We start from the raw sequence: 20,248 nt of genomic DNA, 5'->3' as shown, positions 1-20,248 counted from the left end.
CCCCTTATAGGTAATGCACCTTTGGCTGATTTCAAGATGCTTTCTTTCTCCTTAGTTTTCAAAAGTTTGATTATGATGTCCTTGTTGTGGATTTCTTTGGGTTCATCTGTCAAGAGTTTCCTCAGCTTCTTGAATCTACGTTTACGTCTGTTGCCAAATTTGGGGAACATCCAGTCATTATTTTTTTGAAATTTGTTCATCCCCACTCTCCTTCTCTTTTCTAAGACTCTGGTCACACAAATGCTAGATCTCTTTTGTTATTTTCCCACGGTACCTAAGGCTCAGTTCTTTTTTTTTTTTTTTTTTCTCTTCCTGTTGTCCATGTAGGGTAATTTCTACTGTTCTGTCTTTATATTTACAGGTCCTTTCTTCTGTTATCTCCATTCTATTTTTTTTTTTTTTTTTTTGAGACCAAGTCTCACTCTGTTCCCCAGGCTAGAGTACAGTGGCATCATCTTGGCTCACTGCAACCTCCGCCTCCCAGGTTCAAGTGATTCTCCTGCCTCCGCCTCCAGAGTAGCTGGGATTACAGGTGTGCGCCACCACACCCAGCTAATTTTTTGTATTTTTAATAGAGACGGTGTTTCACCATGTTGGCTAGGCTGGTCTCAAACTCCTGACCTCAGGTGATCTGCCTGCCTCAGCTTCCCAAAGTGCTGGGATTACAGGCATGAGCCACCGCTCCCAGCTGCAGCTCTCCATTCTATTTTTTAGCCATCCAATTCGTTTTCAATTTCAGTTATTGTGTTTTCAAATTTTAAAATTTCCATTTGGTTCTTATGTCTTCTATTTCTTTGCATAGATTTTCTATTCTTTCATTTGTTGTATGCATATTTATAATTGCTCATTGAAGCATTTTTATTATGTCTACATTAAAATCTTTGTCAGATAATTACGAGATTTGTGTCATCTTGGTGTTGGCATCTGTTGCTGTTACGGGATCCTTGGGGTGTCAATTTTCTGGCCTGAAACCTCTGGCCAGTGGTGCCTTTGCCTGAGTTTTGCTCAGTCCTGCTGGGCTCATTCTGCCCACTTGGATTTGCAGGCTGCACTCAGCTCACACTACCAGCATGGATCCCACATCTGCCAAGGGTGAGTCAGGCATGGAGTGGTGAGGGGTGTGTGAGCAAGCATGGGGTCCAGCCACTGCTGCAGTCAGACATGCTAGCTGCTGCAGTGGGGCTGGCAGCTCCAGGTGCTGGTAAGGGCCCTGGCTCTCTGCGAGACTGTGGCTGGACCAGGCGCGCTGCAAGCAGCTTCCCTGGCTAGCACCAGGAAATGCAGTGGTGTCTGGAAGCTTGGAGACGCCAGGCACTGCAGGACCCCAAAGAGGGAGTCACAGTCCTGGCTTGGGGAGCTCCCAGGTCTGGGCTCCCTGAGGAGTCACAGCTCTTCTCTCCTTCTCTTCACCTGCAACGTGGCAAGCAAGGGGCATGTTTCAGCCCTGTTTGTGTTATAGCTCTTTTAGCTCCACCATTCGGTGGGTCCCGAGTTCTTGTCCTGTGACCAGGAAGAATGGGGTATGCAGACAAGTGGAGGGTGAACAAGATGAAGAGGAGCTTTATTGAGCAATAGACAACTTACCGGAGACCCACAGCGGGGTCTGCAGCCAGGGTGTCCCAAGAGTGTTCAGCTCCTAGTAGAAAGGAGGCACTAAAGTGGGTTTCTCCTCTCTGCAAGCAGGTCTTCCAGTCCTCTTCCCAGCTCTCAGTAGAGAGGAGGACTTGGAGTGGGTAGCTCCTCTCTGCAGCTGGTTGTCCTGTCCTCTGCTCAGCTCTGGCTGAACCCAGGGCTTTTATGGGTTCATAAAAGCCCTTAGAGGGGAGGAAGTGTGCACTATTGGTCCATGGGCAGCCATGGGTGACTGGGAAAAGGTACCATAAGTTCCCACTCCATGGGTCTGGCAGCCCAGCCCCCAGTCCTCCTTGGCCTGAAGGTGGGGTCTCACCAGGGACCCACCCCCTTCCACCCAGGAATCTGTCTGCCTCCTGCTGTCATTTATGGTATCCTCCCAGACTTTGCCCTGAGATGGGAAGGGGGAACAGCAGGGAGAAGCCAGGCAGTGAGAGCAGGCGCTTCCAAGCCTGCGAAGGCAGGGGGGCATTCCCGGGCCCCCAAGAGTTCAGGGATGTCTGAGTCTCCAGCCAGGGTTTGGGTGGCGGCAGCTGCGTGTCGGGCTGGGGGGAGGGGGGACAGGACTCCTGCCTGCTCTTCTGAGTGGGAGGCCCAGGTCTGCAGCTGCAGTTTTGGTGGCTGCAGCTGTGCCGTGGAGGACAGGGATCCTGCCTGCTCCCAGCCCCGAAAGAGCGCAGGGAGGCTCGGATCTTCAGCCACAACTTGTGCAGCAGCAGCTCCGCCCAAGATGGCGGGGCTCCTGTTTCCTCCACGAAGTGGGAGGCCCGGTCTGCAGCCACAGTTTGGGTAGCCGCAGCGGCACCCAGGGACCTCCTGCCCCAACTCAGAAGGGGCGGGGCTCCCGCTTGTTCCCTCCGGCTCCACTAAGCATGTAGCCCCAGGTGCCTCCCTGCTGCAGCTGGTGTGATGGTAGTGGCAGGCCATCTGGAGCAGCCGCTGCCATCATTGCCTCATTCAAATTGAGGTTTTTCTGGGTTCTTGGTATGACAAGTGATTTTTTTTTTATTATATCTTGGACAACATACTGGTATTATTTTATGATTTTCTGGATCTTATTGAAATTTTATATTGTAGCAGGCCTCCACTGACACCTTGCTAGTGGAGGAAGGAAGGGGACACCATCTTGGTTTTTTCTTTTTTTCTTTTTTTTTTTTTTTGAGACAGAGTCTTGCTCTGTTGCACAGGCTGGAGTGCAGTGGCACGATCTTGCTTCACTGCAACCTCCACCTCCCTGGTTCAAGAGATTCTCTTGCCTCAGCCTTGCGAGTAGCTGGGATTACAGATGCCCACCACCACACCTGGCTAATTTTTGAAGTTTTAGTAGAGATGGGGTTTCACCATGTTGGCCAGACTGGTCTTGAAATCCTGACCTCAGGTGATCCATCCGCCTCAGCCTCCCAAAGCGCTGGGATTACAGGAATGAGCCACCATGCGGGGCCTGGACACCATCTTGTTACCACTGGGTGGAGGTGGAAGTCCATGCTCCTCCCTGGGCCTCTGCTGATATGAGGAAAGGTGCCTCATTTTTGCTGGGTAGGGGTAGAGATTTAGACACCCGATTCAGCCTCCATTGCTACCACCGGTGTAGGGAGGAGGGCACTGTTGCTGCCAGGCAGGGGTGGAAATCTAGACACCCAGCTCAGCTTCTGTGGACACTGTAGGAAGGGAGAATGGTGTTTCATTATTGCTAGGTAAGGTGGAAGTATAGGCTCCTCATTCAGCTCTGACTGCAGTTTTTGCCATGAAGTTTGGCTGGAGTAGTGTAAATGTTGTCAAAAGATTTTCTGTCCTACTAGGCCACCCATTTTCTGGTTCTTTGGCTGGAGAAAGAATTGGGGTTTGGGGGACAGTTTTATCTACCGTATAATAATCAGCTGGCAATTTTAAAAAACAAGCTGCTGGGATTTTAAGTGGGATTGTATAAGCAAAATGGAATAAATCTTTAGAATTCTGATTCTTCCAATATATGAAAATGTTATAACCCTCCATTTGTTTAGGTCTTTAATTGTTTTAATATTATTTACTCACTTTTAGCATACAGATCTTGCACATCTTTCATTAGAATTAATTTATTTCAGATACTGATGTAAATGCTATAATTTAAGATAACTTATTTTCCAATTATTTATTTTTTAACAATAATTTATTTTTATGTGTTGATTTTGTATTCAGGTCCTGCTAAATTTATTTGTTAATTCTGTAGATTCATTTTGAGGTTTTTTTATTTTTTTATTTTTATTTATTTATTCTTTTGAGACGAAGTCTCCCTCTGTTGTCAGGCTGGAGTGCAGTGGCCCTATCTCGTCTCACTGCAACCTCCGCCTCCTGGGTTCAAGCGAATCTCCTGCCTCAGCCTCCTGAGTAGCTGAGACTACAGGGACCCACCATCACACCCAGCTAATTTTTGTATTTTTAGTAGAGACGGGGGTCTCACTGTGTTGGCCAGGCTGGTCTCGAACTCCTGACCTCATGATCCACCCGCCTCGGCCTCCCAAAGTGCTGGGATTACAGGCATGAGCCACCGCGCCTGGCCTCATTTTGAGTTTTTTATGTTGTCTGTGAATAATGAAAATTTTTTCTTCTTTTCCAGTACTCACATACTTATTCCTTATTGCCTCATTGTACATTGTTTAATATAAATTGTCCAGTTTAATGTTGAATCAAAATAGTGACAGAGGATAAACTCATTTTATTCCATATCTCAGGGGGAAAGCTTTTTTTTTTTTTTTTTTTTTTGAGACGTGGTCTTGCTCTGAAGCCCAGGCTGGAGTGCAGTGGCGCAATCTCGGCTCACTGCAACCTCCGCCTCCTGGGTTCAAGCGATTCTCCCGCCTCAGCCTCCTGAGTAGCTGGGACTACAGGCGCCCACTACCACACCTGGTATTTTTTTTTTTTTTTTTTTTTGAGACGGAGTCTTGCTCTGTCGCCCAGGCTGGAGCGGGATCTCGGCTCACCGCAAGCTCCGCCTCCCGGGTTCACGCCATTCTCCTGCCTCAGCCTCCCGAGCAGCTGGGACTACAGGCGCCTGCCACCGCGCCCGGCTAGTTTTTTGTATTTTTAGTAGAGACGGAGTTTCACCGTGTTAGCCAGGATGGTCTCGATCTGCTGACCTCATGATCCTCCTGCCTCGGCCTCCCAAAGTGCTGGGATTACAGGCGTGAGCCACCACGCCCGGCCAGTGGGAAAGCTTTAAATATTTGGCAATAAATATTTTGTTTGCTATGCTTTTTTATGGTAATCTTTTCTCAGATTAATTAAGGAAATACTCTTTCATCACTCCTTAAAAAGGTTTCTAAAAAAGTTTTTATTTATTTTGTTTCTATTGCTGCTGAACAAATTCATAGCAAAGATTTTTTTAAAAAATCCTGAATGGGTATAGCATTCTATCAAATGCTTATTCTCCATCAATTGTGACAACTGCATTTTTATCCTTTAATTTAAATGTTAAATCAACTTTATATTTTTGGAATAAACTCAGCATCATGTAACATTTACCCTTTTATAGATTGCTGGATTTGTCTTGCTAATATTTTATTTAGAATTTTTGTGTCTATGAGAGCAATTGACCTATAGGTTTCTTTCCTTTTAATGTTCTTTTCCAGGTTTTGGTATCAAGGTTATGCTGGCCTCTTAGTATGAATTGGGCAGTATTTTCTCTTTTTCTAATCCCTGGAAGATTTTGTGTAATATAAATATTATTTATTCTTTAAATGTTTGGGAATTTTTACTTTTTTTCTTTTAATTTTTCTTTCATGACACAGACTTCAGGGGGTCCTAAGAACATGTTCCCCTGGATTTTTTTTTTTTTTTTGAGATGGAGTTTCACTCTTTCGCCCAGGCTGGAGTGGAGTGGTGCAATCTCAGCTCATTGCAGCCTCCTCCTGCTGGGTTCAAGCGATTCTCCTACCTCAGCCTCCCGAGAAGCTGGGATTAAAGGCGCCCACCATCATGACAGGCTAATTTTTCTATTTTTAGTAGAGAAGGGGTTTTGCCACATTGGCCACTCTGATCTTGAACTCCTGACCTCAGGTGATCCACCCACCTTGGCCTCCCAAAGTGCTAGGATTACAGGTGTGAGCCACTGGGCCCAGCCCTCCCCTGGAAATTTTAGTGATAAACCTACCAGGACCTAGAGGTTTTTTGTAAGATTTTTTTTTTTTTTTTTTAGACAGATCTCACTCTGTTGTGCAGGCTGGAATGCAGTGGTGCAATCTTGGCTTACTGCAGCCTCTACCTTCTGGGCTCAGGTGGTCCTTCCACCTCAGCCTCCTAAGTAGCTGGGGCTCCAAGTGAACGCCACCATGCCTTGCTCATTTTTTGATTTTTTGTAGAGATGAGGTCTTACTGCATTGCCCAGCCTGGTCTCAAACTCCTGGGCTCAAGCAATCCTACTGCCTTGGCCTCCCAAAGTGCTGGGATTACAGGTGTGAACAACTTTGCCTGGCCTGTAAGGAACTTTTAGATAAAGGATTGAAATCTTTATTAGGTATAGGATTATTCAAATTATCAGTTTATTTGTCTGTTTTGGTAAGTTATGTTTTTCAAGAATTTTTAAATATTTTAATTAAATTCTAAACTTGACATAATGTTGATAGTGTTTTTATCTTTATAATCTTTGTAGCATCTTATGGCCATTGTGATTGATTGATTTATTTAACAGTGAAGAATTGTGATTTAATTTTGACTCAGGCTATACAGTAGTTTATTACTTAATTCTATGCAGTTGGGGATTTTATAGTTATCTTGGTGATTTACAGCTCAATTTCACAGTATTCATGAAGAGAACATAGTCTGTATTATTTCAATCCTTTGAAATTTTTGGAGACTTGCCACAACAGATAGATGTATGCTCTATTTTGATAAATATCCATAAAATCTTGAAAAGAACATATATTCTAACATATATTAGATGCAGTGTTCTATATATGTCAATTATGTCAAGTTTATTAATTGTGCTGTTCATATCTCTATATCCTTACCAATATTTTTGTCAGATTGTCCTATCAACCTATCGTTTTCCAAGGGAGAGGTGTTAAACTCCTCGACTATGATTGAAATTTTGTCTATTTCTCCTTTATGTCTGGTCGGGTTTTGCTTTATATGTGTTTGAGGTTATGTTATTAAATATATATGGTTTTATGATAACTATATCCTTCTGTTTCATTGGCCCCTTGATCATTATAAAATGTCCTTCTTTGTCTCTAGCATTGCTCTTCCCCTTTATGTCTACTATGATTGATATGAGCAAAGCTACACTAGCATTCTTTTGGTTAATGTATGCATTTTTTATATATATATATATATATATTTCATTCTTTTACTTTCAATCTTTTCCTTTATATTTTAGATGCAGTTTACAAAAGAAATGCAGGATACATGTTTAATCCTTTCCTTTTTCTTCTTTTGCTAGTTTTCAAGATATTAAATGCATTTCCTATTATCATCCACAGCTGACCATGGTAGCGAGCACCCCTTGACCCTGACCAACCCTAAATAGGGTTGAGCTGAGAACCAATAGGATATTGCAAAAATAACTACGTGTGCCTTCTGAGACTTCCAAGGTCATAAAATACATTGTTACTTTCTATGTGGGGAGGCAGTTGTCATGTCATGAGAAGACTCAGCCCTGTGGAGAAGAGCTGAGGCGTCCTGCTGACAGTCAGCACTGACACCAGCCATATGAGTAAGTTATCTTTTAAACATATCCTTCCTGTTTTCAACTGGCTGCAGCCCCAGTTGACAACTTAACTGCAACCCCATGAGACAGCCAAGGCACAATATCCTAACGATATGCTCCCAAATTTCTGATCCATAGAAAACTGTGTGAAATAGTAAACGTTTATTGGTTTTATTGTTTTTTTTCTTTTGAGATGGAGTCTCGCTCTGTTGCCCAGGCTGGAGTGCAGTGGCGCGATCTCAGCTCACTGCAACCTCTGCCTCCTGGGTTCAAGCGATTCTCCTGCCTCAGCCTCCTGAGTAGCTGGGACTACAGGCACCCAGCTAATTTTTGTATTTTTCGTAGAGACGGGGTTTCGCTATATTGGCTGGGCTGGTCTCAAACTCCTGAACTCAGGATGACCTGCCCTCCTCAGCCTCTCAAAGTGCTGGGATTACAGGCATAAGGCCAATGTTTTATTGTTTTTTAGAAGCTGCTAACTTCTAGGGCAATTTGTTACATGGTAATAAGTAACTAATACAGATTTTGGTACATGGATGTGAGATGCTGCCATAGTAAAAATCTAAAAAGTTGGAGTGACATTCATAGTGGGAGGAAGCTGCAAGAACTTTGAGGAAAGTGTCACTGAAAGCCTAAAATTTCTTGAGGAGACTGTTAGTTAAATTCTGATAGCCTTTGAGAAGGCTACAAGTGTGCACTTAAAGAAACATGAGGAAGGTGTTACTGAAAACTGGAGACCAGTTTAAAGCTCATAGGAATGTGCTTGCCTCTTTTAGTGAGTATTTTGGTGTTATCTACAGAAGCACTTCTGAGAATAATGTCTTTTTGATCAGAATCAGGCTGATGAATTTCAGAAACAGTCGGAGTTTACATACGTAGAGACATTAAATCTTGACAGAGATATGTAGCATTACTGGAAACATTGAATTGAACCAACAGACTTGTCTTCTTACTCTATTGTAAGATCGTAATAATTGGGAGAAATCAAAAGTATCTACAAATTTAGTTCAGGCAAATCCTGAACAAGAGGTTTTGGCAAAGAAGTCACCTCAAACTAAAAAGAAAAAGAAGTCTTTCAACTCCCAGAAGACAGAATAGAATAAAACAGTGTAATATCTCAGTGACATTTTAGAGAATGCATCTATTGAATTATTCCTAGATGCAAATAAATTGTCCACACCCAGAGTAGAACAAGTTGCACAAAGAAATAATTCAGAACTTGAGCTGACATAAGCTGTGGAAAATTCTTTTCTAGCACAAGATGTGCAAACTGTTACAGTGAAACAGAAATGTGGAAAATCACAGCCAAGCTGTGCTCTGAAAGAACACTCATGTCTAATATAGCCAGTGCACAAGATTATAGTAACCAAAACAACATGGTATAAAAATAGACACATAGATCAATGGAACAGAATAGGGAACCCAGTAATAAAGCCATATACTCATAGCCAACTGATTTTTGACAAAGTTGACAAAAACATACACTGAGAAAAGGACGCTCTTCAATAAATGGTACTAGGATTTTTTTTTTTTTTTTTAAGGACATAGTCTCACTCTATTGCCTAGGCTGCAACCTCTGTCTCCTGGGTTGAAGAGATTCTTGTGCCTCAGCCTCCCAGGTAGCTGGGATTACAAGTGTGTGCCACCACATCTGGCTAATTTTTGTATTTTTAGTAGAGATGGAGTTTCACCACATTGGCCAGGCTGGTCTACTCTCCTGAGTAGCTGGGATTATAGGTGCCTGCCACCACGCCCGGCCAATTTTTTGTATTTTTAATAGAAATGGGGTTTCACTATGTTGGCCAGACTGGTCTTGAACTCCTGACCTTGTGATCTGCCTGTCTCGGCCTCCCAAAGTGCTGGGATTACAGGTGTGAGCCACCGCGTGTGGCTAAGAACATTATATATATATATGTAGTGTACATACCATGGAAGACACACACATATATATACACATACACGCACCTACATAACATATATGTATCTGTTATAAATATATATATAGTGTGTATATATATACACACACATATATACATACATACACACACCATGGAGTATATACATATATATAAAACTTGTGTGTATGTGTGTGTATACATACATACCATAGAATACTAATCAGCCATAAAAAAGAATATAAGCATGTTTTTGCAGCAACATGAATAGAACTGGAGGCCATGATCTTAAGCGAAATAACTCACTACCAGAAAGTCAAATACTACATGTTCTCACTTATAAGTGGGAGCTAAGTAATGTGTACACATGGACATAGTGAAATAATAGACATTGAGGACCGGAAAGGTGGGGAGGGTACCAGAGAGTGAGGGATGAGGAATTACCTAATGGGTACAATGTACACTATTCAAGTGATGGCTACACCAAAAGCCCAGACATCACTGCTATATAATGTATCCATGTAACAATATTGCACTTGTACCCCTTAAACTATAAAAATAAACTGGAAAAACTAGAAAAACATGTATTCTTGTCACCTAGTGGTAAAAAGTTTAGCACCACTATAATCTGCAGTAAAATGGAAGGCAGAAAATGTACCTAGTGAAATGGGTGATCTAAGAAGGTTTTCAGGATGGATGTTAAAAGCATTTCCTGATTCTTCTGGCTTCTTAGAGTAAAATATGAGAGAAGAGAGATAAGCTATAGAAAAGACCTTATAGAAAACAGTCTTTTTTTAAAACAAAAAGGAGCAATAATTCATGGGTCAAAAAATGTCTAGCATCTACAGATGGCAAGTAAAGCTAACACTAACAAATGACAAGTGGGATTCCATCCAACAGCAGCAGAATACACGTTCTTCTCAACCACATATGGAACATTCTCTAGGATAGATCATATGTTACACCACAAAATGAGTTTTAACAGATTTATGAAGACTGAAATTATATCAAGTATCTTTTTTGACCATAATGATATGAAAGCGACAGTCAGCAGAGTAAACAGACAACCCACAGAGTGGGAGAAAATCTTCACAATCTATACATCTGACAAAGGACTAATATCCAGAGTCAACAAGGAGCTCAAATTAGCAAGAAAAAACAAACAATCCCATCAAAAAGTGGGCCAAGGACATGAATAGACAATTCGCATAAGAAGATATACAAATGGCCAACAAACCTATGAAAAAATGCTCAATATCACTAAGGATCAGGTAAACGCAAATCAAAACCCCAATGCGCTACCACCTTACTCCTGCAGTAATGGCCATAATTAAAAAATCAAAAAATAATAGATGTAGATGTGGATGCAGTGAAAAGGGAACACTTTTACACTGCTGGTAGGATTGTAAACTAGTACAACCACTGTGGAAAACAGTGTGGAGATTCCTTAAAGAACTAAAAGTAGAATTATCATTTGATCCAGCAATCTCACTTCTAGGTATCTACCCAGAGGAAAAGAAGTCATACAAAACAGATACTTGCACACACATATTTATAGCAGCACAATTCACAATCGCAAAAATAAGGAACCAGCCCAGATGCCCATCAATCAAAAAGTGGATAAAGAAATTGTGGTATATATATACATGATGGAATACTACTCAGCCATAAAAAGGAATAAATTAATGGCATTCAAAGCAATCCTGGACGGAACTGGAGACTATCATTCTAAGTAAAGTAACTTAGGGATGGAAAACCAAACATCATATGTTCTCACTCATAAGTGGGAGCTAAACTTCGAGGATGCAAAGGCATAAGAATGATACAATGGACTTTGGGGACTCGAGGGACAGGGTGGGAGGGGGGTGATGGATAAAAGACTACAAATAGAGTTCAGTGTATACTGCTCGGGTGATGGGTGCACCAAAATCTCACAAATCACCACTAAAGAACTTACTCATGTAACCAAATACCACCTGTTCCCCAAAAATCTATCGAAATAAATTTTTTTTTAAGAAAAGAAACTAGAAATCAATAACAAGGGATTTCAGAAAATTCACAACTACGTGGAAATTCAACAACATGCTCCTGAGCAACCAATGGGTCAAAGAAGAAATTAAAAGAGAAATTTAGAAATATCCTTCCTTTTTGAAATCCAGTCTCTGAAAATCTTGAAACAAATGAAAATGGACGCAAAACATACCAGCCCTTATAAGATGCAGCAAAAGCAACTCTAAGAGGGAAATTTATAGCAATAAATGCTTACATCAAAAAAGAAGAAAGATCCCAAATAAACAACCTAACATTGCACTTCAAGGAACTAGAAAAAGAAAAACAAATTAAGCCCAAATTTAGTAGAAGGAAGGAAAAAATAAAGATTAGAGCAAAATAAATGAAATAGAGACTAGAGAAACAATAAGAAATATCAACAATATTGAGTTGGTTTTTTTTTTTTGGCCAGGCAAGGTGGTTCACGCCTGTAATCCCAGCACCTTGGGAGGCTGAGGTGGGTGGACTGCTTGAGCTCAGGAGTTTGAGACAAGCCTGGGCAACACGGCGAAACCCCGTCTCTACAAAAGAATGCAAAAATTATCCAGGTGTGGTGGCATGTGCCTATGGTCCCAGCTACTCAAGAGGCTGAGGTAGGAGGATAGCTTGAACCCGGGAGGTGGAGGTTGTAGTGAGCTGAGATTGTGCCACTGCACTCCAGTCTGGGTGACACAGAGAGACCCTGTCTTAAAAAAAAAAAAAAGTTGATTTAAAAAAAAGTTATAATCAACAAACCTTTTTCAAGAACCTACAAGTGTGAACAACTAGAAGCAGAGAGTAGTGTGGTGGTTACCAGAACCTGTGAGGTAGAGGGACTGGGGAGATATTGGTCAAAGGACACAAAATTTTATCTGGATAGGAGGAAAAAATTCAAGACATCTATTGTATATCATGGTGACTATAGTTAATAACAATATATTGTATACTTGAATATTGTTAAGACAATAGATTTTAAGTATTCTAGCCACAAAAAATGATAAGTATATGAGGTAGTGAATATGTTAAATAGCTTGATTTAGCCATTCCACAATATATACATATATCAAAACATTATGTTGTACATCATAAATACATACACTTTTTAGTAGTCAATTTTTAAAAAACAGCAAGTAGGAAATATTAAATTTAGGGTACTTTTAGGAAAACTGTCTAAAGATGAAGCTGAGAGTGATGGTAAAATCTTTTAAGACACAAATTTATTTATGCTAAGTAAGAGATCTGAGAAATTAACTGCATAAAGATACCTGCATAAAGAAGATGCAGCAGTACTCTATCAATGTGGCAATTATTCTTGGCTTTCAAATCTTCACAAAGGTGTTCAGCTGCCTGTCATACATCTGACTGAAGTGAAAATTCCATTCCATCCTTAAGAAAGTTTTCTTTCATAGGGTTTGTTTTATCTCTGCCTAGTCATACCGGCTCTTTTAATAAAGCCTCAGAGTATTTCTGAATGTTTACTGTGAGGCAAGTTACATCTGAAATAAATGTTTCGTCATCCTAGAAGAAGCAGATTTCAGGTCTGCTTGGGGAAATTCGGCAAACATAATGGCATAGGAAAGCTGAACATGAAGGAACAGGAAAAGACGTGTCATTCAAATACTCGCCAAAACAGGCCGGGTGTGGTGGCACACATCTGTAATCCCAACACTTTGGGAGGCCATGGCAGGCGAATCACCTGAGGTCGGGAGTTCAAGACCAGCCTGGCCAACATGGCAAAACCCTGTCTCTACTAAAAATACAAAAATTAGTCAGGCGTGGTGCTACATGCCTGTAATTCCAACTATTCGGGATGCTGAGACAAGAGAATTGCGTGAACCCAGAAGGTGGAGGTTGCAGTGAGCTGAGATCGCGTCACTGCACTCCAGCCTGGAGACAGAGCAAGACTCCCTCTAAAAACAAAAAGAAACAAACAATAAAACCTAACCAAAATAAAGCTAGTGTAGCAATATTAACATAAGACAAAATATAACATCATGAAAATCATTACTGAGAAATCAGTAAGAGATAGACATCTGGCATGACAGCATGAGGCGCTCTGTTGACCTTGTTTTCATTGAAACTGATGAAAATTATTTAAATGGCCGGGCACAGTGGCTCACGCCTGTAATCCCAGCACTTTGGGAGGCTGTGGGCGGATTGCTTGAGGCCAGGAGTTCGAGACCAGCCTGGCTAACATGGTGAAACCCCATCTCTACTAAAAATACAAAAATTAGCAGGGCATGGTGGCACACACCTGTACTCCCAGCTACTCCAGAAGCTGAGGCAGGAGAATCGCTTGAACCTGGGAGGCAGAGGTTGCAGTGAGCAAAGATAGTGCCACTGCACTCCAGCCTGGGTGACAGAGTGAGACTTTGTCTCAAAAATAAAAAAAAGAAAATTATTAAAAACATACACACACACACACACACACACACACACACACACACAAATGAGCCATATGAAGCCTCTGGAAATGGTCCTAAGGGTAAGCAGGAAATGAACAAATATCTATTTGAGAAAATGTACACAAGTTTGGTAAGAAAGGCAAGAGTTTGTGGTATCTGAAACAAGACTGCTCTAGAGAGGAATATTTGATTCCAGAATACTGCAGCCAAGAACACATGCCTCTCTCTCCTCATTTCCAGCCAGTGCTGAACGCTGACTTCACACCAAAAATTAACTCAAAATAGACCAAAGACTTACATGTAAGAACAAAAAGTATAAAACTCTAGAAGAAAACATTTAGAAGGTAAATATTCATGACCTTGAATTTGGCAAATAATTCTCAGATATGACACCAAGAGCATAAGTAGCAAACGAAAATACAGGTAAATTGGACTTCATCAAAATGAAAACCTTTGTGCTTCAAAAGACACCATCAAGAAAGTGAAAGACAACTCATATAATGGGAGAAATATTTGTAAACCATCTATATCTGATGAGTGACTTGTATCTAGAATATATAAGAAACTCTTAAAAGTCAATAATAGAAAAACACATAACCCAGTTTTAAATGGGCAAAGGATCTGAATAGATATTCCTTCAAATAAGACACACAAATAGCAAACAAAACAAAACAAAACCACATGAAAAGATGCTTGACATCACTAGTCATTAGGAACAAGAGTGGGATACTGCTTCATAGCAACTAGGATGGCTAGAATAAGAGTCAGAAAAGAACAAGTGTTGGTGAGGATGTGGAGAAATTAGAACCCTCTTTTTTTTTTTTTTTTTTTTGAGACGGAGTCTCACTCTGTCTCCCAGGCTGGAGTGCAGTGGCACAATCTCAGCTCACTGCAAGCTCCGCCTCCCGGGTTCACGCTATTCTCCTGCCTCAGCCTCCCGAGCAGCTGGGACTACAGGCGCCCGCCACCATGCCCGGCTAATTTTTTGTATTTTTAGTAGAGATGGGGTTTCACCATGTTAGCCAGGATGGTCTTGATCTCCTGACCTCGTGATCCGCCCGCCTTGGCCTCCCAAAGTGCTGGGATTACAGGCGTGAGCCACCGTGCCCGGCCAGAAATTAGAGCCCTCTTACACTGGTAGTGGGAATGTAAAATTATGCAGCTGCTTTGAAAAACAGTCTGGCAGTATCTCAAATGATTAAACAGAGATAGGATATGACCCAGCAATTCTACTCCTAGGTATATACCCAAGAGAAATGAAAATGCGCACATGGACACTTGGGCATAAACGTTTATAGCTGCATTATTCATATTAGCTAAAAGGATAAAACATCCCAAAGGTCCATCTCCTGAAGAATGGATAAACAAGATATGGTATATCCATACAATGGAATACTATCTGGCCATAAAAAGAATGCAATACTAATCCATGCTACAACATGGATGAACCTTGAAAACGTTATGCAAAGTGAAAGAAACTGGCCACAAAAGACCACAAACTTTATGATTTCATTCAGATGAATGTCCAGAATAGGGAAATCTACAGAGACAGAAAGTTGATAAGTGTTTCTTTAAGACTGAGGTGGGAGTAGGGGCAGAGGGATAAGAAAGTGACAGCTAAAGGGTATGTGAGGCAAGTTACATCTGAAATAAATGTAATATCTCTTTCATGTGATAAAAACGTTCTAAAACTGGCTGTGGTGATGGTTGCACATATATGTAAATATACTTTAAAAACTGTTTCTTAAAAAATTTTTTCTTTCCATCCACGCTGAGTTAATCTAAAAACCATTGTTTTGTACATTTCAAGTGTGTGAATTGTATCATACATGAATTATACCTCAAAGCTGTTTTTACTTTTCTTAAAATTTTTATTTTAGGTTCAAGGATACATGTGCAGGTTTGTTATATTGGTAAACTCGTGTCTTGGGGGTTCTTTTGTACAGATTATTTAGTCACCCACGTACTGAGCCTAGTACCCAAGAGTTATTTTTTTCTGATCCTCTTCATATTCCCACCCTCCACCCTCAAGTAGGCCCCAGTGTCTGTTGTTCTTCTCTTTGTGTCCATGTGTTCTCATCATTTAGCTCCTACTTATAAGTGACAACATGTGGTATCTGGTTTTCTGTTCCTGTGTTAGTTTGCTTAGGATGATGGCCTCCAGCTCCATCTGTGTTCTAGCAAAGGATATCATCTCATTTTTTTAAATGGCTGCATAGTATTCCATGGTGTATATGTACCACATTTTTTGTATCCAGTCTACCATTGATGGCATTTAGGTTGATTCCATGTCTTTGCTATTGTGAACAGTGCTGCAATCAACATATGCATGCATGTGTCTTTATTGTAGAACGATTTATATTCTTTTGGGTATATACCCAGTAATGGGATTGCTGGGTCAAATGGTTGTCCTGTTTTTAGCTCTTTGAGGAATAGCCACACTGCTTTCCACAATGGTTGAACTAATTTACACACCCAACAACAGTGTATAACCATTCCCTTTTCTCCACAACCTTGAAAGCATCTGTTATTTTTTGACTTTTTAATAATAACCATTCTGACTGATGTAAGATGGTATCTCATTATGGTTTTGATCTGCATTTCTCTAATGATCAGTGATATTAAGCATTTTTTTATGTGCTTTTTGGCTACATGTCTTCTTTTGAAATATGTCTGTTCATGTCCTTTTCCCACTTTTTCATGGGGTTGTTTTTTTTTTTGTTGTAAATTTAAGATCTTTATAGATGCTGGATATTAGACTTTTGTCAGAGGCATAGTTTGCAAATATTTTCTCCAATTATGTAGGTTGTCTGTCTACTCTATTGATAGTGTCTTTTACTGTGCAGAAGCTTTTACCTTTTTGGGTTTTTGTTTGTTTTTTTGAGACGGAGTCACACTTTGTCACCCAGGCAAGAGTGCAGTGGCACAATCATGGCTCACTGCAACCTCCGCCTCCTGGGTTCAAGCGATTCTCCTGCCTCAGCCTCCCAAGTAGCTGGGACTACAGGCTCCTGCCACCATGCCCGGCTAATTTTTTTGTATTTTTAGTAGAGACGGGGTTTCACCATGTTGGCCAGGCTGGCCTCAAACTCCTGACCTCAGGTGATCCACCCACCTTGGCCTCCCAAAGTGCTGGGATTACAGGCATGAGCCACCACACCCGGCCTGCTGTTACCTTTAATTAGATCCTGTTTGTCAGTTTTTTCAATTTTTTTTTAAAGAGATAGGGTCTCGCTATGTTGGCCAGGTTGGTCTTGAACTCCTGGCCTCAAGTGATCCTCCTACCTCAGCCTCCCAAAGTGCTGGGACTACAAGCATGAGCCACCATGCCCAGCCTTTGTCAGTTTTTGCTGTGATTGCTATTGGTGTCTTTGTCATGAAATCTTTGCCCGTCCCTGTGTCCATAATAGTATTGCCTAGTTGTCTTCTAGTGTTTTTATAGTTTTGGGTTTTACATTTAAGTCTTTAATCCATCTTGAGTTAATTTTTGTATATGCTATAAGGAAGAGGTCCAGTTTCAGTCTTTAGCATATGACTAGTCAGTCAGTTATCCCAGCACCATTTATTAAATAGGGAATCCTTTCCCTATTGCTTGTTTTTGTCAGGTTTGTTGAAGATCAGATGGTTCTAGGTGTGTGGCCTTATTTCTGAGCTCTCTATTCTGTTCCATTGGTCTGTGTGTCTGTTTTTGTATCAGTACCATGCTGTTTTGGTTACCATAGCCCTGTAAGTATAGTTTGAAATTGGGGAACGTGATGCTTCCAGCTTTGTTTTTTTTTTTTTTTTTTTTTGGTTCATTTGTTTTGTTTTTTGCTTAGAACTGCCTTGGATACTTGGGCTCTTTTTTGGTTCCATATGAATTTTAAAATAATTTTTTCTTCTTCTGTGAAAAATGTCATTGTCAGTTTTATAGGAATAGCATTGAATCTATAAATTGCTTTGGGCAGTATGGCCATTTTAATGATATTGTTCTTCCTATACATGGGCATGGAATGTTTTTCCATTGTTTATGTCATCTCTGATTTCCTTGAACAGTGTTTTGTAATTGTCATTGTAGATATCTTTCACCTTCCTGGTTAGCTGTATTCCTAGGTATTTTATTCTTTTCGTGGTAATTGTGAATGGGATTACATTCCTGATTTGGCTCTTGGTTTTGCTGCTGTTGATGTATAGGAGTGCTAGTAATTTTTACACATTAAGCTTGCATCCTGAGACTTTGCTGAAGTTGTTTATCAGCTGAAGGAGCTTTTGGGCCAAGACTGAGGGGTTTTCTAGATATAGAATAATGTCATCTGCAAACAAAGGTACTTTGACTTCCTCCCTTCTTATTTGAATGCCCTTTATTTCTTTCTCTTATCTGATTGCTCTGGCCAGGACTTCCAATACTGTGTTGAATAGGAGTGGTGAGAGAGGGCATCCTTGTCTTGTGCTGGTTTCCAAGGAGATTGCTTCCTGCTTTTGCCCATTCAGCAAGATGCTGGCTGCGGGTTTGTCATATGTGGCTCTTGTTATTTTGAGTTACGTTCCTTCAATATTTAGTACATTGAGAGTTTTTAACATGAAGGGATGTTGAATTTTATCAAAAGCCTTTTCTGCATCTGTTGAGATAATCACGTGATTTTTGTCTTTAGTTCTGTTTATGTGATGAATCACGTTTATTCATTTATATCAATAAATGTGTATGTCAACCCGATCTTGCATCCCAGGGATAAAGCCTACTTCATTGTGCTGGATTATCTTTCTGGTGTGCTGCTGGATTCAATTTGCAAGTATTTTGTTGAGGATTTTGGCATCAATGTTCATCAAGGATATTGGCCTGAAGTTTTCTTTTATTGTTGTGTCTCAGGTTTTGGTATTGGGATGATGCTGGCCTTATAAAATGAGTTGGAGAGGAGTCTCTCCTCAATTTTTTGGGATAGTTTCAGTAGCGGTGATACTAGTTCTTCTTTGTATATCTAGTAGAATTTGGCTGTAAATGCATCTAATCCTGTGCTTTTTTGTTTGGTAGGCTATTTATTACTGACTCACTTTTGGAGATTGTTATTGGTTTGTTCAGGGAATCAGTTTCTTCCTGGCTCAGTCTTGCAGGGTATATGTATCCAGGAATTTATCCATGTCTTCTAGGTTTTCTAGTTTGTGTGCATAGAGGTGTTTACAGTAGTCTCTGATGGTTATTTGTATTTCTGTGGGATCAGTGATAGCATCTCTTGTTGTTTCTGATTTTGTTTATTTGGATCTTCTCTCCTTCTTCTTTATTAGTCTAGCTAGTGGTCTATCTATGTTATTATTTTTTTAAAAACCTAACTCTTGCGTTTATTGATCTTTTGAATGGGTTTTTTCATGTCTCAGTCTCCTCCAGTTCAGCTTTGATTTTGGTTATTTCTTGTCTTCTGCTAGCTTTGGGGTTGGTTTGCTCTCGCTTCTCCAGTTCTTTTTGTTGTAATGTTAGGTTGTTAATTTGAGATCTTTCTAACTTTTGCTTGGGGAGTTCAGTGCTATACATTTTCCTCTTATCACTGCCTTAGCTGTGTCCAAGAGATTCTGGTATGTTGTATCTTTGTTCTCATTAGTTTCAAATAACTTGATTTCTGCTGTGATTTTATTACTTACCCAAAAGCCATTGAGGACTTTTAATTTCATGTAATTGCATGGTTTTAGGTGATTTTTTAAAGTCTTGATTTCTATTTTTATTGCTCTGTGGTCTGAGAGTGTGTTTAGTATGATTTTGGTTCTTTTGCATTTGCTGAGAATTGTTTTATGTTCAATTGTGTGATCAATTTTAGAGTATGTGCCATGTGGTGATGAGAACAAGGTATATTCTGTTGTTTTTGGGTGGAGAGTTCTGTAGCTGTCAATGAGATCCATTTGGTCCAATGTTGTGTTCAGGTACTGAATATCTTTGTTAACTTTCTGCCTCAGAAATCAGTCTAATACAGTCAGTGGCATGTTGAAGTCTCCCACTATTATTGTGTGGGAGTCTAAGTCTCTTTGTAGGTCTCTAAGAACTTGCTTTATGAATCTGTGTGCTCCTGTGTTGGGTGGATATATATTTAGGATAGCTAGGTCTTCTTGTTGAATTGAACCCTTTATTGATTAATATGGTTTTGTTCTGTGTCCCCACCCAAATCTCATCTTGAATTGTAGTTCCCATAATCCCCACATTTCACGGGAGGAACCCGGTGGGAGGTAATGGAATCTTGGGGGTGGTTTCCCCCATGCTGTTCTCATGATAGTGAGTGAGTTCTCATTAGATCTGATGGTATTATAAGCGTCTGGCATTTCCCCTGCTGGGACTCATTCTCACCCCTGCCACTCTGTGAAGAGGTGCCTTCTGCCATGATTGTAAGTTTCCTGAGGCCTCCCCAGCAATGCAGAACTGTGAGTCAATTAAACCTCTTTTCTTTATAAATTACCCAGTCTCAGGTATTTCTTCATAGCAGCATGAGAATGGACTAATACACTGATGTAATGCCCTTCTTTATCTCTTTTTTGATACTTGTTGGTTTAAAGTCTGTTTTGTCTAAAATTAGGATTGCAACCCCTGCTTTTTTCTGATTTCCATTTGCTTGGTAGATTTTTCTTCATTCCTTTATTTTGAGCCTATGGGT

General features: G+C 40.6%; 1 protein-coding gene and 1 pseudogene across 2 annotated transcripts in view; both read left to right on the top strand.

The window, feature by feature from the left end:
* Positions 1 to 7,239: 7,239 nt before the first annotated feature.
* Positions 7,240 to 20,248, top strand: part of LOC129013291 (olfactory receptor 5AU1) — a 41,307-nt gene continuing 28,298 nt past the window's right edge. The window contains exon 1 of one of the 2 annotated variants that reach the window (XM_054449773.2): positions 7,240 to 7,318. In XM_054449773.2, coding sequence (XP_054305748.2) covers positions 7,315 to 7,318 — 4 coding nt within the window. In that variant the 5' untranslated portion in view covers positions 7,240 to 7,314. The remainder of the gene's footprint in view (positions 7,319 to 20,248) is intronic. The other variant, XR_010123673.1, reaches the window with a different exon arrangement.
* On the top strand, positions 8,021 to 8,656 carry LOC134738179 (myoneurin-like; annotated as a pseudogene).

This window comes from Pongo pygmaeus, chromosome 15, assembly GCF_028885625.2.
Source record: "Pongo pygmaeus isolate AG05252 chromosome 15, NHGRI_mPonPyg2-v2.0_pri, whole genome shotgun sequence".
Lineage (NCBI taxonomy): Eukaryota > Metazoa > Chordata > Mammalia > Primates > Hominidae > Pongo > Pongo pygmaeus.
Note: the sequence above shows the minus strand (reverse complement) of the source record. Positions and strands in the feature narration are given on the sequence as shown.